Source organism: Diplodia corticola (assembly GCF_001883845.1).
Source record: "Diplodia corticola strain CBS 112549 chromosome Unknown scaffold77, whole genome shotgun sequence".
In the NCBI taxonomy this organism is placed as follows: Eukaryota; Fungi; Ascomycota; class Dothideomycetes; order Botryosphaeriales; family Botryosphaeriaceae; genus Diplodia; species Diplodia corticola.
Genome location: NW_017971556.1, coordinates 18578 through 43582, shown reverse-complemented (window position 1 = coordinate 43582; position 25005 = coordinate 18578). Strand labels below are relative to the sequence as shown.

The 25005-nt window shown below is 59.5% G+C and overlaps 3 protein-coding genes across 3 annotated transcripts; all 3 read right to left on the bottom strand.

Moving 5' to 3' along the window:
• Positions 1-4415: 4415 nt before the first annotated feature.
• BKCO1_770009 (ndt80 like dna-binding family protein) lies at positions 4416-8243 on the bottom strand (the record flags this gene model as incomplete). The annotated part of the gene is made up of 8 exons (XM_020279063.1): positions 4416-5970; positions 6049-6270; positions 6355-6648; positions 6706-6970; positions 7073-7283; positions 7402-8063; positions 8114-8182; positions 8228-8243. The coding sequence occupies 8 exons, from the start codon at positions 8241-8243 to the stop codon at positions 4416-4418; spliced, it is 3294 nt and encodes a 1097-aa protein (XP_020125840.1).
• An 8806-nt stretch (positions 8244-17049) lies between these two features.
• BKCO1_770008 (homeobox and c2h2 transcription protein) lies at positions 17050-18856 on the bottom strand (the record flags this gene model as incomplete). The annotated part of the gene is made up of 2 exons (XM_020279062.1): positions 17050-18548; positions 18601-18856. 2 exons carry the CDS (start codon positions 18854-18856, stop codon positions 17050-17052), a joined length of 1755 nt encoding a protein of 584 aa, XP_020125839.1.
• Positions 18857-19788: 932 nt separating this feature from the next.
• Positions 19789-22995, bottom strand: BKCO1_770007 (hydantoinase oxoprolinase; the record flags this gene model as incomplete). Its single annotated transcript, XM_020279061.1, has 5 exons — positions 19789-20393; positions 20447-20671; positions 20726-21492; positions 21542-22871; positions 22944-22995. 5 exons carry the CDS (start codon positions 22993-22995, stop codon positions 19789-19791), a joined length of 2979 nt encoding a protein of 992 aa, XP_020125845.1.
• Positions 22996-25005: the final 2010 nt, after the last annotated feature.

Genomic DNA, 25005 nt, shown 5'->3' with positions numbered 1-25005 from the left:
GCCCCTTGTTGATATGCTATACGGATACGGAGTAATCCGTATGTAGAAAGGAATAAATAAAATAATCAACAGGGCCCTTGAAGAGCTGAAATGGCGGAATCGTAATTCCTCCACGCTTGCCCCCTCCCCGGCAGTGAGAGAAGGACCCGAGTAGTCCCGTTGACTGCTAAAGTAGAGCAAGGGAGCTTTCCGCTAGCTCTGACTCTAGCTAGATTGCCCGAATGCTCTCGTCGGAGACTCGAGAGTGCGGTGCGGTCAGAGACAGGCGGTCAGGCGAGTAGGCAGCTAGACGTGCAAGCAGGCAGAGAGAGAGAGAGAGAGAGAGAGAGAGAGAGAGAGAGAGATGAGCCGAGAGGATTCGATGGTGGGCAGACAGGGCGGGAGGAACAGAAACGAAATGGCGGTCAAGCACTAGGTAGGTTGTGGCGTCAAGCCCGCCGCCTGGTCGCGAAGTGACGACGGTCCCAGGAAACAGGATGCGCGCATATTCCGAGTCCCCTTCCCGCCCCGTCTTTCTTTGTCTGCCATTTCCATGGACCATGGGGAACGGGCAAAAAAGGAGCATCACGACAAGGCCAAGCAAGCCACGCCACATCTGGCTGATGACGCCAGGGGCCCCGCCGTGCGCCCTTGCTGATGAGTGGCTGGGGCGCATGCAGCAAAGGTTAGGCACAGGCTCATACATACAGCAATAATAGTGGTCAGGTAGCTATGTAGGTACCCAGCGTGACCCTAACCGTTCCAATGCTTCCTTGCTACTGCCCCGGCCGCTCTACATTCCAGCTGCAAGCCATCGACCAACCGAGCTGCAGCAGGCGCGCGCGACGCTGGCTTTCTTGATTTTTTATTTTTTTCCTGTTGCCGCTGATGCACCTGGGAAGCAGAGGAGAGCGGATAGAGCATCTGCAACCAGCGCACGTCAAACCAAGGGCTAACTGCTGCCACGCCGTAAAAAAGATAAATATAAAAAAAAAAAAAGGCGAAGCAGAGAAGCGGCAGAGAAGAAGAAGCGTAGGTCGAAAGCGGACCAATCGGCTGTCTTGGGGCAGACCAGACATTCCGTCTCTCACACCATGTCTTGTCTTGTCGCAGCAGCAGCAGCAGCAGCAGCAGCAGCAGCAGCAGCAGCAGAGCTGAGTACGTACGTGTCTTTGCCTTGCATGGTTTCATCGGCCACGGTCAGCGCAGCGGCGGCAGTGCCGTCCCAACAAACCGCCGCCCTGCTGCCATCATGACCTCGTCGAGAAGAGAGAGTGGAAGGGAGAAAAGGGCCGCAGAGTGCAGGCTGCAGACTGCAGCCGGCCGCCAACGCGCGCCTCGAGAGGCTGCATATATCGCCCTGGTGTAACGTGTGTCTGACCGGTCAAGGAATGATGTACATACATTAGCAGGGCGAGCACACGCACGCGCCCTCGAGCCGCTCTTCTGCTGCATCTTCCCTCATCAGCATATGCACCGTGGTGCAGCCGCCGCCGCCCTAGGTAGATCGCACGCGCCCCGTGCCCCCCCCCCCCCCCCCCCCCCCCCCCCCCCCCCCCCCCCCCCCCCCCCCCGGTGACACGCATGCAGTTCCCGCCGACCGTCCCGGAGCGAGGCGAAAAAGCGCGGGCGCAGCAGCAGCAGCAGCAGCGACAGCAGCAGCAGCCCAGCCCAGCTCAGCGCAGGCAGGCAGGCAGCCAGGCAGGCAGGCAGCTAGGCGGGCAGGCGGGCAGGCGGCACAGACACGAAACGAAACCGCAACGCAGCGCATGTTTCTTGGTGCGGCTCTCCACGTCTCGTCTCGTCTCGTCTCGTCTCATCTGATGAGAGAACGAAAACAAAAAAGAAAACAGTGAGGCTCAATCGGCTGTTCTCATCTCACCGCTGTCAAACTCTAATTTCCCCTCCCTCGACTGACTCGCGCCGCGGGAATCCTTCCTCCCACTCGCAGCGGGCGGAGAGGCTTCCACGCGTGGCCATTCGCCCAATCCTCTCGCTCCGCACCCCAAGCAAGACATTTTCGCGATGCGCGCGCGATGACAGGCAGGGCGGTCGGAGGCGATGGGGCATATATTTCGAGATCTATTGACGGGCTCGTCTGCGCACGGACAGACCGAGGGCCTGGTCGGGCGGGCCAGGCGGGCCAGGGCGAGGCGGTCTAATAATCCAGCCCCGGCGATTCGACGACGGGCGGGCGCGAGGTCGCAAAGGCGGGCGGGAGGGCGGAAAGGGGGCGGCGGGAAGGACGGTGCGAGAGCGTTTTGCTTTACCGCCTAGCAGCGGTGCGGGCCGAACCTTGTCTTGAGCGCACTCCATCCATCGCCGTGTGCAATGCTCCGTGTGCTCCATGGGGGGTGTGTCTGCAGAAGTCGACAATGGCGACCGGCGACGATGATGCGCGCGGCTGAGCCTTGCCACCCGCAAACTCCCCCTTTCCACCTCCGCCACCCCTTGCGCCTGCCGCGCTTATGGTCTAAAGGAAAAAGAAAAACCAGAGCCGTCCGCGAGCGAATCTACTTCAGGCTGCTTGACCCGACGGAGAGGGGCTCCCCGGTAGGATGCGCCAGACAGGAGCCGGGTTTTCGCGCCCAAGCCGGCCGACGGGCGACGCCCAGTGGCTGCGGCCCCCGCTCCGCCTCTCGTCTGCTAGCTCGCCGTGAGCTGACCCTCGACACGCGAGATCGAGATACGATACGATACGTGTGATGAGCGCGCGAACTGACCCACGAGAGAGATCCGTTCCCGTCTCGCTAGCTTGCAGGGAGGGCGTCGCCGCCAGCTGGCCGCCATGTGCCATGTCCATTGTCGACCCGACCCTGCCAGACCCCACCGGGTTGCGCCGGCTCTGGTGCGCTTCCCTTCGCTTCGCTCGCCCGCCTGTGCGCTGCTCAAGCGGGGAACCTGCTGGTGTTGGAAGGATCTGTCGACGGGTGGCTGCTTCGTGCACTGAGAGAAATGTTTGGGCGGAGCGCAAAAAGCAACGAGGCTGAGGCGAAAAAAAAGAAACCACCGTCGACGCAAACATGAGCTGATCTCAACGAGAGCTGACGAAAAGGAACCACCTGGCCTCGCCGCTTGCTGCGCGGGGTCGTAGGCGGCTCTTGGGCGGCGAAGTCCCCTGTCTGTGTGAGTGCTTGCGGCTTGCGCCGCCTCTGCCGGTGCTGGCTGTCAGCGCGTAGACGAATCAGATGCCGGTCCCGGCCGAGGTATCAGTCAGTGAGATAGAGAAAGAGAGTGAGAGAGAGAGATTAAGAAGATACTAGTAATCATACATGCTTCGCTGCTGCAGTCGCAAGAAGACGGAACTAGACGCTGCCCTCCCAGTTGTTTCCTGTCGTCTTCGCAGCACTGTCTCGGCCATCGAGGGCCAGCCTGATGGCCCGCGTACAGCCAAACTCTCCTCGCCCCCGCGTGTGGCTCCCCCCTCTTTTTTCATTTTTTTTCCTGGCCGACCGTCAAAAGTATTCCAAAAATCTGAAAGCTGCTTGTGGGGTAATGGGAAAAGCAAAAGCGCGAGCTTTACATGACATGGCGGGTGAAAGAGCCCCTCGCGCAACCTCTCAGGACGCCTGTCGCATTCTTCCGCCGTCTTATCCAGTCCTGTTTCGCCGTCCGTTCCCGCCGTCTTTGGCCAGTGACCCGGTCTTAATTTTGTTTTGCCATCCACTACGCCTGTGCCCCTCCGGCTTGCAACCCGGGCGCTTTCCTCGTGCGGAAAGACGGCCCGAATCATGGCAATTAAGGCGGCTGCTAACAAGGGGAGGCGTGAATGGTGAGCAACTTTGATTCGAAGTGAAACAAGCATAGCATGCAGTCATGACATCGTAACATCTGAGGCACATGGACACACGTGTGGAATAGGAATTTCAAAGCGAGAACAAGATAGGTGAAGCGGGAGACAGCTCAATGAAATAAAAAAAAAAGAAAGGAAGAGGCCTTAGCCCGGAAGCGAGGGGATGAGCAGCGATCGAGCGCGGCTGGTCAGAGCGCGGTTGTCTCGTCCCGCCGCCTCGTCGTTGTCCGAAGAACAGACCAGTGTGCGCCGCTTATGTCCCTTCTTTGTCGTACTCCCATGATATTTTCATCATCAGATCCCAATTGTGGTATATGTTGGCTGCTGCCTTCCGAGGCGCGTGTGCCATCCTCATTCCGTAACGCCGGCAAATGCCCGCTGAATAATCCGCAGGAGAAAGTGGGTGAAGCCAGTGGTATCGGGAGCCGTGAACAGAAATTATGCTCAGGATGAGACTAACATGTTGGAAAGGTGCCGAAAGGGAATAAAAACGCATTACGAAGCGAAGGCGTAGTGAAGCAGTCGATCGGCCGTCAGCGAGCTCTCGAGCCTAGCTTTTCCCGTCGCGACGGGTCGAGCTATCGAGTGTGAGCGATCGAAATGACCTTCATCCGAGGAGCTCAAGCCACCTCGATCGCCCAAGCTAATAACCTGCGGCATTCAGGTCGGGGTAATATCCACGGCTCGTGTCGACTCCTTGGTAGCGCCCGCACCCGCCAACGCTGTATGACGATGGCAGAGAGGCCTCGCTGAACTCAATCTTGACTCTTTTCGTGGGATCGTACTCCTGCTTTGAGCCGATCGGAAGGCCCGCCTCTGCGAGCGGGCTGGGGTAGTATTGGTAGCCGTCGTACGGCTCGATGCCCTTGTTTTCCTCTTCCTCCATGACCGTGTGCTCACTCGCAACACCGTCGACCGGGCCTCCACTCATCGAGCTCGCCGAGCTGACGGAATGGCTGCCGATCGGGCTGGGATCTAGCTGGTACTGACCCGATCGGTACACAGTACCGCCCATCGCAGAGCTGCCGAGCATGGCAAGGCTGCTGGAGATGCCGCGACCGGCGCTGCCCGATGCGCCCGCGCCGCCGTAGGCCGCGTGTCCCGGGCCACCAGCACCACTACCCGCGCCCCCGCCACGCGACGAGTTGGCGCTGTGTGGGCCCTCGTGTTGGTAGTGGCTCGGAGACCTCCCACGCACGACCACGGCAGCAGAGACCCGTTGGGCAACGCGGACCCAGTCAGGGGGGTCGTCCGTCGCCCGTCGCACATCGGCATAGAGCTCGACGATCAGGTGGTAATATTGCTGTTGCGCTCTCCGCTTGCCGTTGTTTGCCGTGGCAGACTTGAACTGAATGCGTTCGAACGTGTGTTGATGGCTGGTTGCCGAGTGTCCGGCTGGCGAGTATGACTGTTCCGTGTCCTGCTGGAGCGGAAGAAACGGGGGTGCCAGAGCTGCTGCGTTGTGGGTAAACTGGAGTGGGTACCCATGAGTATCACCTGCGCCTTTACCTGGTGGCATCGGGAGGAGCTTCTCCATTTGGATCTGCATTTGCGGTCCCTTGTCGCGCTTTGGAGTATGCTGCACAAGTTCGATCGACTTCCCTGCTGCGCCGTCGACCGCTGCCGAGAGGGTGACGGCCATGGCCTGGATCTGCTCTGGCGCATTGCGGCCGCCACGGCTGAGGTAGAGGCGATTGTTGGGAAGGTGCGGATTCAGCGTGTATGAGCAATTGACGGAGAAGTAGTTTCTACGGTAACAGGTCCAAGTGTGGTCGTTTGAGAAGAAGAAGCCTTTTTCGACCTTGCACTCGATGTGTGGAGTGACGGCCTGGCCCTCGCCGGCCGTGATCTCGCCGAAGGTCTCCTGGGCAGAGAAGGGCGGAGACTCGGGGTGGGAGCGGGAGTCGTGCTGGGTCTGGTAGGAAAGCATGCTTGCACTTCCGTAGGGAAGGCCGCTCGGGGGCGAGAGAGAAAGGGTGCCGGCCGAAGTCAGAACGGTGCGGGGGGTGTCGGGCACGGAGGTGTAGGTCCTGCTCAGGGATTCGGCGTGGCTGCGGGGCGACAGAGCGTGGCGATTGAGGTGCGGCGTCGAAGTTGTATAATTGTCCCTTGCGGTCGCACTGAGCGACGGTGACACGGGATTGCCCATCCCTGGTGATCGTGCCGGAGGTAACATGCCGGATTGCGATGTGTCCGTTCTGCGATTCTGTCAGCAGCTGCCACCCGCGCGGCTGCCAGCTAAAAGCGCCACGGCGGAAGCGAAACTCAAAACATACATTCCAGACATGCGTCGCGACATGTTGGGGACACCGAACGGTTGCTGGTAGGCGCCGTGGTTGCTGCCGTAGAGCTGAGACTGGCCGTACAGCGGCTGGTGCTGCGCGTAGAGCCCCGGCTGGGAGAAGGAGGAAAAGGCAATGGAGGAGGCGTTGGAGCGCGGGCTGGTGGAGATGGAGCCGGAGCTGGAGTCGGAGATGCCAGATCCTGCGTGCTGAAATCTGCAAGAGTCATTCGGCGTCAGCGGTCTTGTAGGCTACACTCAAACAATAGCGGGTGCTGAGATAAAGTGCGAGAAGGCTGACGATGTGTAACCGCGTCGGGCCTGTGGCACCGCGGGCTCGACAATCTTGACTGGAAAAGATGACACGGCCTGGGGTTGTCGTGTGATCAATGTGACAACCACGCTGCCGGGAGGACAGGACTCCCGAGGGCTCGGGTTAGGTGCGTACGACGGAAGTAGCGGGCAGCATGACGACGTGTTTGCTCGGGCGCCTGAAGATGGTGGCCCCCGGGGGGGCTTAGGGCGCCGGGCAGCAGCTGGTCGCGAAGGCAGCCAGTAGGGGCAGGCAGGGCAGGCAGCCGGGGGCCAAGCGGCGCTGCGGGAGGGCCAGAGTGCGTGGGGTGCTGGGCTCCAACGAAAGAGGGCTACTTACTGGCTGCCATCATGTGCCGCGGCGGGACGGTGGGTGTGTGGCAGGTAGCGGAAGCCAGTACTTGATGGGAGCGACTGCAAGCCGCTCGCTGACTGGCCCAACGCGCCGTCACGCCGAAGAGGAAGCGGGTCCGGCACCCCTCCTTCTCCTCCTCCGCCTCCTGCATAGGAGGTATGATGTGCATGAGAGCCAATGCTGTCGATGCATTGGTTGTCCGAGGACAGCGGCGAGTACTGCGTCCCCAGGAGGGGTTGAATGGTCACTGCTGATGCCGTCCGTCAGCCAATCGCTCCCGACGCGCAGCCCTCGAGCGGGACGTGGGACGAAAACGACGTGACCGCCAGCCTGCCGGCCAGCCTGCGGTTACACACGCCTCCGCCGAGTCGGGTGCCAAAAGCTTGAGGCAGCGCGCGCGCTGCCCGACCCGGCCCAGTCATAAATATGGCACCAATGGCGCCCTCGGCCGCCGCGCTCGCCTCAGCTGCTCGCCGGGTGGGCGCGTCGCGGACGAGTCTCGTCGCTCCCGGCCGCCAGGTACGAGAACGGGGGACGGAAAGGGAAGGGCGGGCGTGACTGACCTTGATTCATGACTGTTGCCGCGCACATATAGATTGCGCGCGCGCCCCAAAAGCTCCCTGTTTCGCGTAGAGCAGGGCTTGCGAACTCCCGGCTGCTTCACCCGCGCTGGCTGCGCACCTTCGCCTGCTGCTGATACTGCTGCTGCTGATGCTGCTGCTCCACGGCGCGTCGGCGCGTCGTCCTCTCAGGCGTCGTCTGCTGGCCGCTGGCCGCTGGCTGCGTGGTGCAGTTGCGCTGAGGGTCGTTGGGGTAGGTGGGCTGGCGCTGCTGCCCTGGCTGGCTTCGCGGCGAGGTCGTTGCCCCGTTAGGCAGGAACAGAGCGGGCGTGCTGCGCAATTCGGAATGCCTGGGCCGGCGATTCTCGAGGGATCCGCACCTGCGACAGTGGCGTAAATCTCCAGCCTCGATCTCGAAGTCGTCGTCGTCGTCGTCGTCGTCGTCGTCGTAGTCGTCGTCGTCGTTGTTGTCGTTGTCGTTGTCGTCGTCGTCGTCGTCGTCTTCGTCTCCGTCGTCCGTCAACACCGCGTTCGCTGGTGTTGCTTTTACGCAGATTGACAGCAGATGCGCGAGAGAAAAATGCGCGCAGTGCGGTGAGGCAATCCGCGCGAAACAGGTCTCGACGGCAGTCCGCGCCGGCTTGGGCGCGCGAGGCAAGGGCTGTGGGGAGCTTGCTTTTTGCGTTGCTTTTTTCGGGTCTTCCGAACCGGCGTCTATCTCCTGCAGAATGAGTAGGCCGGAGGCTGCCTCCCCTGTCGACGGCACCAGCGGTGAGATCTGATCTGCCCGTTGCGCGTTAGCACGGCCTGTGCCCACTCGAGGCTCTACGTACCGGGTTTCTCGAGCTGCAGCCAAAATTGAATGGCGTCAAGCGGCAGGCCGGGCTGGCTCGACTGGTCGTCTGCCGCTGGTCAGTGATCTGCATGACCCGCCGATGACGGCGTACAGCGGCCTGCTGCCATTGGGACCGCCTGCTTACTCACCAGAGAAGTGCGCAGGCACCGGAGGGGTCAAGGGCGGGTGGTGGGCGTTGAGCAGTGTGTGAGGCGGCGTTGATATACTGGGTCCAGGAGCAACGAGGCGTTTGTGGAACACGGCCCCGGGGCTTGGTCGGGCTTGGTCGGGCCCCGTGATGGCGGCGGCGTGGGAGCGGAGAGCAGACAAAGAGAAGAATAGCAGTCGAGGGGAGCGAGGAGAAGAGCGGCGGCGGTGCACGAACAGGGGCGGCGCCGGCACAGGCTGGGGGGGCTGGTGGGCGATCGGACAATTTTGAGTCTACAACGCTTGGTGAAGGAAAAGTACAGATCCTGTGGAGATGGATACAGAGTAGGGCTAGCTGGGATGGGACCGGCCGTTTGGCCAAAAGCAGAAAATATGTACCCAGGCAGCGCTGATGATGGATCAGATTCAGCCCCAAGATGACCGCAATGCCCAGGCTCAGACCATTTCTATTCTCTAGCACCACCACGGTAGCATTGGCAAGCTGCAGCAGCGGATGTGGCCCCAAACGGTCTATCTATGTCCCCGAAGCCAGGGAGGACTGGTTTGCCCCAGGGCCAAGGGACCGCGCTCTGCGAAGTGCCTTTCGCGCACGCAGGTTTGCATTCCTTGCGCCGCGAGTGCGAAGACCCACCTGATCGCCCGGCCCAATTCAAATCTCGCCCATGCAGCGACGCAGGAACGTCGATGCAGCTGGTCGAATCCTCTGGCTCGCCGGGAGGCCACAGCGCGGCCATGTTTCAAGTCGATAATCCTAACAATAACCCCATGCAGGCGCACGGCCGCGGCGGAGCTGCAGGTCATCCTGGCCAGCGTGATCCACGCAGGGAAAGTATTGGCTGCGCATGACAGCAGCGAGCATTGTCAGCACTGTATCGGTGACCAGCCAGTGCCAGCCAGTGCCAGTCAAGCCCAGCCTGCCCGAGTCGCACGGCGCGTCCTTGCGGGCCGGCAGCCGCGCTGGAGCCCGCTGCGAGTCACGCCGGGCTGGGGGGCAGATGGGCGGCGACCGTTACCTGTCACAAAGCCTATAGCAGCGCGCGAAAAGGCAGACTGAGCAGCACACGCAAGCGCCACCGCCTTTTCCCGTTCGGGCCGCCTGGAATGGGCGCGCATGCAACGCTAGCGCGGCTTTGAAAATCCTTCGGGCTGCGCCAGATCTGGCCTGGTCCGCTGGCGCAATTCTCCGGGGCGGCTGAGCAGGGTTGGCGAGCATCGATCGGCCGCGGGGGCGTGGCAGCGGCGTGAGATGTGTGGCCGGGGCTGGCGCGGGCAGGGCAGGGCAGGGCACCTGAGGGCAGGGCAGGGCAGGGCGGGGCAGGACAGGACAGGGCACCTGAGGGCAGGGCGGGGCGGGCAGCGCATCCGCAGCCGCCGGCGCACTCGCATTCGCAGACAGGCAGGCAGGCAGACAGGCAGGCAGACAGGCAGACGACAGCTCGACCACGGCCATGCTGCGCGCCACCTCCTGGGGCTCCTAAGGGCTGCTGACGGCGCAGGGCCGGCCGAGGGCTCGCGCGACGGGCGGGTGCTGGGAGCTGGACGAGGTGAGATGCGACGGGACGGGGGAGGGCAGGGCAGCAGCTGGATCGGCCGGCCCTGGAGCCAGGATAGCACCCACGCAGGCGCTCAGGTGCTTCGAGGGTCGTGGTGACGTGCAGATAGGCGCATGAGCGCGGCGTGTAGGCGAGCCGCTAGCCGGCGGCAGAGCGCTGCCGCCTGCCACTGCCACTTCCTGGCCCGTGAGCGCCCGCCCTCCGCAGCTGCTCAAGCTGTGCCGCCGCCGTGAAGAGCACGCCGAGCTCCTTCCTTCTAGCCAGCGCGCGGCCCGCTCCCACACTCCGACCGTCACTCCGACCGTCGCTCCCACACTCCCACACTCCCACACCCCCCTTTGTCTGCCCGCGCTGCAGCCTGCGGACCGCAGCCAACCAACGCGCCGCCGAGCCACGCGGTCCTCATTCCTCCCAACCGCACGCCGGCCCGCCGGGTCGCCGCTGCATGTGGTTCCGCACGTTGCCCGCCGCAAATGGACACTGGACGCCGCCGGTATTCCTTGCCTCGCGCCGCCCAATGCAGCCGGCTGTCTCTCGGCCCCCAGCTGGCTGTCCCTTTCCTCCCGGTCATCTGACGCCGCCTGCCGGGGACCGCCATGTGCCTGGCTCGCCGGCCTGCCATGGCCCATACCCTCGCCGTGGATCGGCGCGCGGCTACGGGCAGCGCGCGCGGGCAGCGAGCAGCTGAGCAACCCGCCGCCCGCGCCAAAGCAAGCGTTTTCCGTGGAGCTGACGCGCTAAGGCTCCGGGCTGCTGCTAAGACGCAGGGAAGCTGGAGCCAGCGCGATACGAACTGCAGCCATCCGCAGAGCCCGTAGCGCGCACGGAGCGTGGAGAGGACTTGGGCGCGACGATGCCTGGAGCGCCAGGGCCACATGATTCCCAGCGATGGCCCATTGCTGCGGTTTCAGGCGCTTGGCCATCGGGCCACTCAGCTGCTGGGGCGGGGCTGGATCGCCCTCAATTCTCCGATTAGTGACCTCAACATCGCACAGGAACACCCGGGCGATCCCCGCACATTGGGCGCGCCTCTGGGGGCTGACGTGATGGGGGGCGGCCTCGAAAAACGTTCGTCCCAGCGGTCCGGGCCGGCTCTGATGAGAGCAGAGACAAGTGTCAGCCGCTTGGCCAGATAAGAGACGCATTCTTCTGAGGGATGGCTCGATCGGGGCGCTTGGAGGCAGCGCGCGTCCCGATAGGCGCCGTCTGTCTCGGAGCTCCCGATACCCCGCTGGGCGACGGCGGCACGTCATAAAAGCGCTGCTGGGGCTGATGGGTGGCCGTTGGTAGCCTCCCACTGGACCAGGCATTCCGCCGCGCTGCATGGCCGCCTGACTCCCGCCTCGCGCAAGCATCCAAGCATGCCCTCCGCGCCGCATGAAGCGAGGATTTGGAATTGCGGCTAACGGCCGCTTTATGATGAGAGCGAGTGTTGCAGTGACATGGCCACTGGCGGCTGCCCGGCTCCCAGGCCCAGGCACCGCGGCACCGCGGCACTGCGATACCGCACACACGCCCGACCATCTGAAACAGCCGGCTCGCAAATTACTCCGACAGGCCGTTGGGCGGGCGGGCAGGGCCAACTGCATCTGGTCGCAACAGGACTCGCACAGAAGATCTCGGTGCGACTTGGCCAGCTAATCCCACATGTCAACTGGCCACCGCCCTGCTGCAAGCCAGGGCAGTGGTCCATGGCCAGGCGCACGAGAGCCCGCCCGCCGGCTATGTGCCCGTCCCGGTTTCGCCTGTCTCGTGAGCTGGTGCAGAAGACAGTGCATTGCTGTGTCCCAGAGATCTCGCGCTGCTCGATTCCAAATGCGTGGTCAGCGGAAGGGGCATGTGGCCGGCCAACACGCACAACAATGGCCCTTCTCGAAGGATTGTGTGAAGCTCACGCTTCCCCACGCCGCTTCGCTGGTAGCGAGCCGAATGGCGTTGTACAGGACGCGCAACTGGCATCATATCGTCCGGTTGCAGATGGCCGGCGGGTGGGGCAGCAGCGCAGCCGCGTTACTCAGCTCCCTTCCAGACGCTTTCCAGGGCTTGCTCTACACCTAGTCGCCCGCCAATGTTGCGCCCCGAGCGAGTAAACGGTCCGGTGCCCGCCGCAGCCACATGACGCGGGGGCCCTTTGTCTGCGAGGCTCATCACGCCAGCAGCCATCGGTCCTGAAAACGTCGATCTTCCACATCGCAGCCTTCACCGGATCCCTGAGCCTAGCTGCCATCTATTATAGGCCACGGCGACACCGAAAGGGCAGCCTCTCCCTAGCGCTCAGCCATCGACAACACGCCCCGCGCCTACCAGCATGGCTACGGCTGCAGTATACCCAGCTGCTGCATGCGAGTCAACTTTCTTCAGGGCGCAATCTCCTCGTTCCCAAACCGGTATGACCGCGGCGGCTTCCGAACGGAAGCACAACGCCACGGTTTGCGTCGTCGTCGAAGCTAGCAGCAGCTCGAGCGTGCTCAGGGCACGCTTTGCCTGCACCACCTGGCTTCCGTGGTGCCAGTCCACCCACCAGTCGCATCAGCGTTAGTTAGCTTGACGAACGCGTGGTCCGTGCCGGTGCTCGTCGCTTCGCGGCGAGGCACGAACCCGTTGCACCCTTTGGCTTCCCGCTCGCTGCGTGCGTCTGTCTGGCTGTCGCGCACTGCACAGCCCTACCGCAAGATCCAGGGCCAAACAACGCAGCTTGCTTCGGCCGCACCCCGTTCCCCGCGGCGAGGCTTCCTGCCTCGGAGCAACCAACTCATCTGCCACAAGCCGGGCGCAGGATCCAACAGGGGCAGGGCATGGCTGGGCCACTCGCTGGCTTCGCAATCCTTCCCAGCCGCGTGGGTATCTGCAGCTTCCAAATCCCCCGTCGCATCATACGAGACCGAGATAAAGAGCAGGGCTGTTCGGAGTATAGCGCGCAGATCGGGTTGCCTGGCAGCGTTGCCATGGCCGGCGCCCCGCCACGTCGGCCCCCTATGAGCCGTCCACATGTTTGTGAAGTCGGTTGGCTGGGGACAGAAGCAGGTGATCTCTTTCCACCGGAACCGCCTTCTATAATTCCCTCATTAACCTAACATATAGCTGTCGAGGCGGCAAGCCAAACAGTCACGACATGCTCGCCCCTTTTTGGAATTTTCCCTCACAACGGCCTTCTTCTTGTAGGTGGCGATAGGAGTCGCGCGCGATGGCTCTATTTTTGGAGCGCCTAGCGTTGTTTGGGTGCACTGCTTGCAGCCAACGCTGGCGTCATTCAAATCATGAGGTTGCGAATCACAGGAGTAGGGGAGGGTGGTTGCTGCCCTGGACTTCGGGACAGCGAGCGGAGAAGCTGGGGCTAAACTTGATCTAAGGTGCCAGCGAAGCGCGTGGTGTTGCGTTGCTTTGTTGCGATTGTGCCTTTCCATTCTTTTTTCCCCCTTTGCCCTTTGCGTGGATCAGGGTTCTCTTGCCCCTTTCGACGTTGGTGTCACCACGCAGCTGTGACGATGACTTTGCGCTCACGCGTTGACCTGTATGCATGGGCGTTCCTTGCGCTGGTGCGTGATGGGATCGAGCATTGAGTCATCTTACATGAGCATGGCTGGCTAATGACTGCTTCGCAGAGCGGGGGAGTGGAGAAAGATTCGCCACCCTCTGCAATATGGTCCCTTGGCCGTAGTGAGCCTGCAGCAGCCAGGTTTCCAGGCACCCCATGGGCAGTGCCTGCCGCGTCTCCTGCACGAAATGGATCATCAGTGTCTTATCACCTCCACTCTCCCGCTCTCGCGGAGCCCTGGTTGAGGACGTGTCTTCCAAGAGCTCCGATGAGGCTTTTTTTTCTCTTTGCTTCCGCACCGTTTGCTTATCTTTGTGGCTGATCGTTCAGGCGCGCTCTAGCTAAGACGTTCCCTTACGCTGGGAGGGTGGCGAGGTCAGCCCCGTCCCAGACCCCACTCACCCACTCACCCACTTGCTCCTTCCGGGTGGCTGCTCGCCTCGCCGAGGAGTGCGAGTGAAGACATGCGTCTGACCCGTCAGCACCTCTTGCCGAGAACATGCCCAACGCCGTCGATCAGACCTCGTACGATAGCTTGTTGTTCGCGGACCTGACTTTGGCGGAGGGCAGGGCCGGCTCCGCTGACTTCACCGGACGCTAGAACTTAGAAGGCCCAGACTGGCCGTGTTTTCTTTTCTTTTTTTTTTTGCTCTCTTTCTCCTCAGCTGTGCTCTACACCCACTGAAGCCTCCTGCTGTACCCCGGTCAGTGGGTCCAACCAGAGGATGGCGGTGGCCGCGACGCTCCTTCTTTGCACGATACTTCGATCCATGAGCAGGACTGGAACTACCTACTAGCGCACCACAAGGATGGAGGTTCTACAATGTTGGCGCTGGATCGGGATCTCATCTCGATGATGCAAAAAGGGACAGCTCGTGGAAGCGATAGACAAAGAAAACCTTTGTAGAAATGGTCCCGCAGAGCCTCCTTGCTTCTATCCCTTCCTGTGACATATTTTCTTTGTCTTGTTCTCTTCGTCGGTCTTTCGTGGAGCGCAGAGCAAAGCCGCTTCTTGAAGTTGTAACGATATATACAACTTTGTACCTTTTCTCTTCAGTGTCTAAATTTCATCGGCACAGGCTTATGAAGGCTTGAGTTAGCAAAGCAAGCATTTGTCGCTCGAGTACTCTTCATTTTCATGTTCACGTCTGAATTGCATGCAACATGTAAGTTGGAATTAAGTGCATATTAACTTTATGGCTTTCCATCCTTTCCTATACTTGAAGTGTCATTCATATGTTCAATGTTGCCCGCTTGTGTGAGTGTCAAGTCCAAATAACTAGTTGTGTGCGGCGTAGAATGTTATTACTTCCTATAGCTAGCTACTCTTTTCGGTTACTATCTCAGCCCGCCAAGCCTCTATATCCTCTGTAGATCTTCGTTTGCATGTATCTGCAACAAGCCAGTCTCGGTTGAATGCAATCCCATAACCGGTTTCTATGAGCTTTCGTCAACCTGCTTGCCTTGTCCTGCAAGGGTCCCATTCGTGACAATTCCACATCCTTGTTCGAAAATCTTCTTGTTGTATAGCAAGGATAGATGCACTCTAGCCAACTCCTAAGTATTATGGTACGGCGAGTTGGACTTCAACGCATTGGTTTCGCATTTCTTCGACTCCAAATCGTCCTTCTAGAAAGTTGCAATGGACTCATCAGACGCAAGGTGCAGTGCCTATACCTATGGTAAGCGAAATAGTATCGACCACAGACGCCCGAAAGTACCTCGTGATTTCCTTCGACCCATATGCAGAGCATCCGAGTGTCAAGTCCCTCCAACAGTACCTTGCCTTTACGCCCTAGAATCATACCTCCAGCCTTTTCATGCCAAAGTCTCTGCGACATTTCTTAAGATTAGCTGATAATGATGTCGTTGTGGTAGCTGGATTGTGGAAAAGAAGTATCTTCATCAAAATCATCGTAGATATCTAAGCCAAAGAGGGTGCTCCTATTGTCGTAGGGGACGGAAGATCGTTGAGTTCTGCAATGTTTGGTATGTGGTTCTTTAAATTTGTTGCGTGTGGTCTAGAAGAAGTTGAATCTGATGCCATTCAAGTTGAGGGCCCTTTGATTCTGCCTGTAGTCTCACTGTTCTGTCTTAGTTCTAACATATAAGCCTCGGTTATGTACACATAGGCCCTTCTGACATGCTTTCCTACAAAATTTTACTTGTTTGACATGATTGTACCGTCTCGGTTGACAATGGGATATCTCATTGCGCAGACACTGAGGTGGATCCAGCACCATAATACGATGGAGGTCGACACGATTGTCGTCACGATCGCTTGAGGGCTCTGGTTTGAGCAATGTGATACCGCAAGCCAACTCTAGACTGCGCCAGTTAGACAATGCTACACCGCATGCCACAGCAACAACTTATATAGAGCTGTTTGGCCGCGGTCCGTTCGTGAAAGCATATCTATAGCGCATAAAAATAGTTCCGACACTCTAGCTATGTGGTACATTTGAATCAAAAAGAATTGAAATTCAACGGGCTTGTATTGAAGTGTAGTGTGGGACTTAGATTATTAACTCGGTATCCGGCATAGCCAGCTCTTAATAGGGATGACATCTAAGTGAGTTACGTTTTATGCTAGTCTTCTATGAATTGTATGCTAAACATGTGAGAGTTGAGGTCGAAACTGGCGTATTCGTAGTAGAAGGGTTCGTGGGTGGGATTATTTGCTGCTAGATACTTATGTGAGTAGTACCTTACAGCCTTGCAGCGGCTTTAGCAGTGAGTATAATACCTGGAGCAGGCATTTCGTAACTTACTAGAAGTCTGCGGTTGCACTTGAAGATGTTTCGGTTGAGGATTAAGAGTGTAGTGTGAAGGGAAGATAGAACGGTGTATAAGAGCAAGATATGCGATATTTCTACACGCGCTGAGTACGAAGCCAAGCTCGAGAGTAGCCGAGTGGTATGTTCGCACAAGTCCTAAATAAAAAGATAAAAAAAAAAGGGGGAGAGGGGGGAGGAGGGGTTATTTATATTTTATGGATGAGGTCGGCCTACGATTTGTAAGAAGCTGCTCATCTATGAGAAAATCAGAATTAAAATCCCCAATCCTGCCGTTCCGTTCTTCCCTAATGAAATTCATCATACCATTCGAGGCAAATTCATCGTGGCGGAAGTCAAGCGTACGTCAAAACTTCTAATATAAACCCAAATCGGACTGAATCTGTACACATTTCCAAAGCGGTCTATCTAACAAGAAGGTTGTCTTCATTCGTCATCCTCATGCACCGTGATCTTCTTCTGCTTATGTGAAGAATCAGGGACAAATGGGCGTGACTTAACCCAAAGGCCAGATGGAAAGTATACACTGACACACGGTTGTCCTTTTTCATAGGTACCACATCTGCCCAGACCATATCGATTATAGTCATACACAACTCTGAACGTGTCAAGCGATTCGTCTTCATGATTACTATTAAGTATAAAGGTCTCTCTTGGACGGCTCCGACAGAAGGCGAACCAACGATTCGCACACACCACTAAATATTGATACAAAAACCGACAACTTTTTCAGATCGTACAACTACGTCCTTCCTTCCTTCCTTTTCAATGGTGGGTATCAAGAGAATCAAGCAAACCGTTAGAGTACAAGTAAATATATAGGGAGGTCAAGGTGAACCAGCACCACCGTGATCATCAGAATCAGTCATGCCAGGACATCTTGCTACAGCGGCCACGCTCCCTTGTCGGGATGCGCGGCGGTGAATGCCGAGTAGGCGCCAGGATGCGTGAAGGCGACGATGTCCTCCTGGTGTGGCGGCGGCTGCGGTGACATCTGCATGGGGTCCCAGCCTGGGGCGAAGTCAAAGTCGACGACAAAAGGACCTGACGCTAATTGCTCGTCAATGGCCTGGCTGAGCAGCTCAAACTCCTTTGACGCGCGCTGGCCGGTGTAGGCGGCTGGCGGGTCTGGCATGGAGGAAACAGAGAAAGTGCTGTGGTGGGGGTGGTGGGGGAACTGCATTGGCTGCTGAGAGAGAACCGGGGTGGAGTGCGGGCGTTGCTCTGTTGGCATGGGAAGGAGATATTGGGCGGCAGGTGCCGGGGTTTGCTCCTCAACGGGCTCCTGTTTCGGCGGCGCAATGTCTGTCGGCAGCGACGGAGTCTCGTCGGTCCTCTTGGTCTCCTCAACGTGGGCGTGGTCGTAGGCACTGCGCGCGATCTCCTTGACCTTCTCGTGAATCATACCGTTCTGCTCCATGGAGCGCACCAAGTCGCGCGCCTCCCGCTTGTCCCAGACAAAGGTTGGCCAGGAAGCCTTGTCCATACCGTGCTCCTTTGTCAACAGCTTCTCCCAGGCAATGGCCAGCTCGGACTGGAGAAGCAGGCTCTTGACGACACTAGTGAAGCACCAATCGTTCTTTGAAACGCCGGTCTCGTAGTGGCGGGCGACGTGGTCACAACGCTCGCTCCAGCTGCGGCACAGAGTCACGCAGAAGCCGCAGCCGTAAGCCTTCTTGTTGTGAACGCGAAGCATGGCTTTCTCAGCACAGGTCTTGTTGCGGACAGGCTTGCCCTCCCTGCCCTCGATGACGCCTTGCATGGAACAGCGCTCAGTAACGTTCAGTGTACGCTCGGCATCCTTCTTCATGCCGCAACTGGAGCAGCCGTGCGACTCGTAGTGATGCTTGCGGTACTTCTTCTCGGCGAAGAAGCTGCGGTAGCAGTCAGGGCAGGTCCAGCGACGGGGCTGCTCGTGCAGCTCCTCCTCGTGGCAGAGCCAGTATGCACGGTGCTTGAAGGTCTGCTCGCAGAAGGTGCAGGCATAGTTCTTGGTTGGTTGCGTGACCTGTGGCGGCACGGACTGGCCCTGGACATCCTTCATGGGCACGGGGGGGAGCGGCTTCTCGGCGGTGGAGGCCGAGTCATGGCGAACAGAACGCGACCTGCCGAGAGAAGAGTTGCTTGCCGAGGAAGTCGAGCGGTCCGACTTGATGGATGGCTGACGAGCCTGGCGAAGCTCCATGTGGGACTTGCTCCGCGACAGGCTGGAGGACTCGGGCTGCGAGGCAGCAGATCGCAGAGAGCCGAGGCTCGGCTTGCTGAAGAGGGAGAACATGGCCGAGGAGGCAATGGAAGAGCGGTTGTCGGAGCACAGGCTGGGCACGGTGGAGGCGGGCCTGCTGGAGTCGGCCGAGGGGCTTGCGCCAGGCCCAATGCTTGCTGCGACGGGGTCAATGTCTTGTGCACAGACATGGGGGGAACCCTGACGTACCGTAGAAGCGAGCGCTGCGGAGCAGCTCGAAGATCAGCTTGTCGTCGATGTGCTTGATGGCATCGATGTGGGCGAAGATGTCGGGGGTGACGGGCGACTCCTCCTGCAGCAGCGAGGCCGAAGAGACGGACGAGGGCGCGTGGGAGAGGTGCGAGCTCGAGGCCTTGGAGGCGACGGTGTGGTGCTTGGGGCGGGTGGAGCCGGATAAGGTGCGCTTCGTGCCCTGCTGGGCAGGCGGCAGGGCTCGGTCAGACATGGCGGGCGGAGGTGCGGGGGAGGCTGAACCAGCAGCAGCGGTGATAGGAATCGTCAATATGGGCTGGAGGAAGGAGGGTGGTGGGATATTAATGGCAGCGGCGGTTGCGGCGAGCGGGCGAGTCGCGGCGCACACGGGGCGGCTCAGCTGCTCGCTTCAGCGTTTCAGACGCTGTTTCGTTTCTCATGCGGTCGCGCCATCCCGGTGCAAATCTGCCCGCCTGCTGCGCCAATCACGCGCCCGCGCCCGCGCCCGCCCGCGCAAGGCTGAAACCCGCGCCCGCCGCTCTTCGCTGCTTGCTGCGCGCCGCTGCTGCTCGCTGCTCGCTGCTCGCTGCTCCGCCGCCGGCTGCCGGGCCATGCGTGAAACGCCAGCGCCGAGCCTCTGCATACCCGCCGCCCTGCGAGTCGCGTCCACGGCAGGCCGGGGCGCTCGTCATTGGCGCAGCGTTTGATCGGCGGCGACGCGAACATGGCCCGGCTGCGCCGCGTACTATTTCTGAGACGCCGTGGCCATTGGCGGCGCTCCAAAACGAGCAGCAACAAAGCCGCTCCGGGCACCGCGCGCCGGCCCAGCAGCACCCAGCACCCAGCACGCAACCCGCTGCCTCGGCTCCAGGCGTGAAACGATGCTCTCAGGGCGCGCGCAAAAGACCGGGAACACCCCGCCTCGGCACCAGCTGCCCCTCGGCACCCCGACCGCACCGCTCAACCCGCTCAATCCGCTCAATCCACCCTCACCCTCACCGCGCCCATGAAACCGAGCTGACGCGCGCGCCTCAACTCCTCAGCTTGATCTTCGCCCTGCCTGCCCGTCCCGACATCACCTGAGGGAGCCGGCCGCCGCCGCGTCCCCAAACACCCAAGGCAGAAAAGGCTTCCTCTGACGCTGTGTGCAGTGGCTCTGTTTCTACCTGCCCGGCTGTCGACTGATCACTCGCACGCCGCGTACTCGGCGATCACGCTCTTCGGCTCGACATACACCCCGACGGGCTTATACTCCAGATCGTACCCAAACGCCTTAGGCCCGCCAATCTTGACTCCCGCTTCGGTGCTGGTCCACTGCGGGCTTGCCGTAATCCCGAGCACCGTCACCCGGAGCCCGTATCTGAACTCGGGCACACCCAGCGCACGTCCGGAGCCTGTGTCCAACACCGCGATCAAGTCAGGCACCGTGCAGACCATGCGCCTCTCGCCCGCCTCCGACGTGTGCTCCGCATACAGGTTCTCGTTCTTGAACGGGATCTTGAGCGTCCCGCCCGTGGCCAGAGCCGGCATAGCCTCCTTTGCCCCCTCGTCCTCCTCGTCCGCCGCCATGCTCGCAATGCTGATTTCGCCGTACGAGTGGCCCTTGAACAGCCGCCGCTCCACTGCCACAATCTTGCCGCGGAACAGGATGCGAGCCGTCGCCTCCCCACCCACCTCCTGCACGATCGATTCACACACCTTGGACTGCGTGTTGCTGGCCTCACTGCGCGCGATGCACCGTCCGATGCGCCACGCGAGCGAATAGGTGTTGATCACCGCCGTCCGACGCACTGACGGAGATTAGCAGCTGTAACATCGCCATTCGACGTCCCCTCCGGCTTACCAATGCTCGCCGTCGTCGGAGCTCCCGCCTTTCCGACACGGGATCCCATTTCAGCGCATGATGCGCGGAGCGCTCGGTCGACAATCTCATCTGTCGATGCCCTTGTCATGATGATGGTCTTACCGTCGCCAGAGTCGATGGCGCAGGGGATGAGGGAGCCAGGCTCGTGCACTGCGATTGTCGTCTGCCAGTACGTTGGGTACGCCCGCCCCATGAAATCGGCATCTGTAGCCGTCAACTCTACGTCAATCAGACTGTTCGCGTGTCATGACTACCCACCGATGGTTGGTCTGTCGAAGTACTTTGAACTGCCGACGAGAAGGGGCTCCAGACCGTTGGCGCCGCCGATTTCAAGGCCGATAACGGCATCGAAAGAGTCGTGTCTCAAGTACTCCATGAGAGCCCGGAAGGCTTCTACTGTTTCTGTCGCGTTGAGTCGCTCCACGGAAACTGCCGGAGACCCCATATGACCTCCCCAGTAGACGCGGGCATTGTCAGGTAGCACACTCGCATCCACGATCTTGAGCCTGTAACCTTCCCGCAGCTGGTCCCGCAATTGGATCCTGGTGGCTGCGGGCGAACCGCCTCCTGCACAACCCAGCACGTAACAGCCTTCAGCAAGCCAGTCCACGTCCGTCTTCGAAAGGCTCCATTCGGCTATACCCGTTTCTGGATTAACCGCGACATCCGGTCTGTAGGTGAACGGGTCGACGGGCGATTCCTCCGAAACCTTCTCACCGTAGTCCTTGCTTTCCTCGACTTCTTCTTCCCCAAAGTCGTTGTTTTCTTCCAGTGGTGTCGGCTGCCTTGCTATATCCAACTCACCAACAGCTTTGACCACGGTCCGCAATTTGTTCGCCACATATGAGACAGGAAGGGAGTCGATCTCGGTAATGGTGATAGTCTGTGGGATTGCACCGGCTTCCATTGCCCTCTTGATGGCGAGGTCTTTGGCTCTTTGGATAGCCTCTTGTTGTGTTTGATGCTCCGTGCTCTGAACCAGGTCCACAACACCACCAACCTTGCTAACTGCGGCACCAACCGCGCTAGTATAATGTCAGTACTCAGTTTGCAGGCGATATTGAGCAGACTCACTTCGCAACATCGTGAAAGGGGGGGCATATTATCTTCGACGCGCCCTTCAAGCTTTCTGGTGCAAGGACTGAACCACCACCTACGAGCAAGACTGGCAAAGGGTCCGGAGAGGTCTTGCAGAGATCAATGACTCCCTCAAGCATGGCCTTTATCCTGTCTTGCGCCCTGAGTGCAAGTTCGGGGCTTACATCGCCAATCCTTGAGATGTCTCCGATTACCGCTCTTTTGGCCGCAACAGCAATATCTGTTGCTGTCAACTTGCTGCCACCGAAGACTTTGGCTTCTGTGGTAAGATAGTGGCCAACGGAGTCCGGACCCACGGTCACCTTTCCGTTGGCAGCCTCCCGAACAATAGAACCACCCCCGAGACCAATCGAGTGCAGGAATGGCATACTGTAGTTCACCTTGACGCCAGCGACAGTAACGAAAGCAGAGGCTTGTCTTGGGAACCCGGACTGCAGCAACACGCCAGCGTCCGAGGTGGTGCCTCCAATGTCAACGACAACGGCCGAAGTGCCGTCCAGAGACTTTCCAGCCAGATACGCGGCTCCGCGCATCGAGTTGGTAGCGCCAGAGGAGAATGTTCTGATGGGCATGCGGGCGGCAGATGCGGCGTCTAGCAAGGTGCCGTCGTTTTGAGTGATGTACAGGCCACACTTGAGATCCAGCCTGCTCATCGCCTCACGGAAGCCCCTCACCGTGCGGCGTCCATACTTGAGAATCGAAGCGTTCAAGATGGCCGCGTTCTCGCGCTCGAGGAAGCCGATGTTGCTGACTTCGTGCGAGCAGACGACGTCGATTCCGGGAATCTCACGCAGGATGATGTCTCGCACGCGTTTCTCCTGCTGGAACTCCTCGTCGATCGGGGAGAAGATGCCGGCCACGACGAGAGCAGATATCCCATGCTTTTTGATCTCGGCGCACTCGCGCACGACTTGGTCTTCGACGACGGGCGCCTCTTCGGCTCCGTCGATGTGCAGGCCGCCGTCGGCATAGCCGATGTAGCTCCTGATCAGGCGGGTCAAGCCGGCCGGGAACTCGCTGAAGGGCGGGATCTGACGGAGGAAAGACTTGGACAGGCGGAGAACACCGACTTTGCGCAGGCGTCGGGCGTCCTGCTCGATGACGGCGTTGATGAAATGGGTCGTTCCAATGGTCACGCAGGAAATGCTGTCCAGCGATACGCCGGCTGCTTTGATGACGGTGCCGACGGCTGTTTCGATGCCAGAGGTGACGTCCGGGGTGGTGGGGGTCTTGAAGTGCGCAATCACGCCGCGGGTTTCGGTGTGCTGCGCGGAGAGATCCAGCGCCACGGCATCGGTATTGGTGCCTGGCAGTCGCTCGTCAGTCCGCAGTTTTCTTGAGCTGCCCAAGTCTTGGGGGGGTTTTTGGTGTTACGAACCTCCCACGTCGACGCCTATGCGTATGTTTCCGGTTGGTGTAAAGCTGCCCATTTTGAGACGGCTTGCCTCTCCAGACAAACGACTAGCTGTCCGGCAAAGACGTGGGACGAGGGCTTTAAGACCACCGTCGAGGCCTGCAGCAGATCTTTCAGGAAAGCGGCCCTTGGCCAAACCCGTGATGATTGTCTCACCGGGAAGCAGCGAGTTGCCCTATCACGAGCGGTACCTATCGGCATGGGCGTTGCGGCCGGGGCGGGGTGCAACAGCTCTCCATCCCACCTTTCAACCCACCCGCGCAGTCGGCAGGTCCAAGCAGCAAGGGCGTTGCGCGCGCGATCAGCGTCGGTGGTGCCGGGAGGCGGAGCGCGATCGCCGGCCGGCTCTGATGGCGCAAATGCCGAGCGTCTTATCGCCACGACCGCAAAGAGAGCGAACCAACGCGACGAGGAAAGCAGTGGTACTTGTCAAACGATGGGATGGATGGCCAGCTTCGATCAAGCGAACAACGCAATGGCTGCGAATTTTTCCTCACCCCAGGTTGTGTTTGATTTGCAATGAAGAAGCGGAGGTACCTCAGAAGCTAAAGCGAACCCTGAGGGAATACTTATTTCGTGATTCGCTTCCCCATCACTAAATGCTTCCTCGACATCGTGTGAACTTCCACAGATATGGCAGTGTCCCTTGATGTCCATACGTAGGCGAAACAGATTTCTCTGATTCCACCCAGAGCGGCAGTACAAGCAAAAATGAAGAAGGGCGCATTGCTGTAGTTGCCCCGAATTTGGCGGAGCTTGACAGGCTGAGCAGGAAAAGGGCCATCTCTCTCCTTCTCACATCCCCCGAGCAGTATGGGAGCAAAGGAGCAGGTGACTTGGTCCAATAGCCATCCATATTCTGACACGACAAACGCTTGTCGTGGTTTCAGCTCTTGACTCCAAAGCAGCCTCGGAAAAAAGTGGAATGATTACCCAATCAAGGAAGAAAGGAAGATATAGGAGACCGGTCAAGGACGTGAAACATTACAGAAGAAGCAAAATGAAGTGTAGGCGACAAATAGACGGCATGAGAGCGAGGTTCAATCCCAACGTGGCCTTCCTGGCCGGACCGGTCAGCAGAAAATAGAAGGATGGGAAAATTGAGAGAGCGAAGAGGGTCTAATAAGCATTTGCCACAATTGTTGCCACCTCGATATTGCCCTTCTGCGAACGGAGTTCAGACTCGAGCGCCTAGCTTCTATCGTCCACAGCCTCGCCGCAGCCGCCCTGTGCCCCACACTTCACCAATGGCCCATGTTTCAGAGGGCGGTCTCGCCCCAGAGCCGCAGAATTCAATAATAGCTTAAAACAGGGATGTGTGCATTCGCAAGGCAAGGCCAGCAAGGGTAGGGTTCAGTGGTCAAGGCCAAGCGTGGAAGTGATGGCAAGCCTGACGCACAATCTCGCCGGTGAAGCGACGAACGCCAAACGCTCGGCAAAAGAAATACGCAGATGCGCACACGTTTGTATGCGTGCGCCAGGCCACAGCGGCAGGCTGAGCAGCAGGCTGAGCAGCAGGCGGCAGATAGGCAGGCGTGCGGCGTGCGGCGTGCGGCGTGCGGCGTGCGGGGGCGAGGCCCCCCAAAAAGATTGTGGTAGGCAGCGACCGAGGAGGCACAGCATTGATATGCGCAACGGCGAGACTTTAAGCACGTGCACATGTGCGTGAGTGCGTGGTGTCAGTAAGACGGAAACCTCTCGGACGGAGGAAAAGGAAAAGCAGAATATCCTTCCTGTTGTGGAGCGGAACGGCCCAAAGGATGCGAAAATGGATGCTAGCAGTCTAGCGATTCTGCATTGACTTTTGCTTGAGGGGCTCGCCGGCAGCCTGCAGGTCTAGAGCTCGTGGCGTAGGTTGCTCGGGCAGGACCAGCTTTCAGTCCATTCGAAGGTCAGAAAGAACGAGACAGCGAGGCTGCGAATGGGGATGCTTCTGGCATGGAGTTGGACTTGGTTGAGCGGCAGGAAACAACCGATGACGACCTCTTTGACGACGCTCGTGTCCTTCTTTCCCAATGGAGGCAGT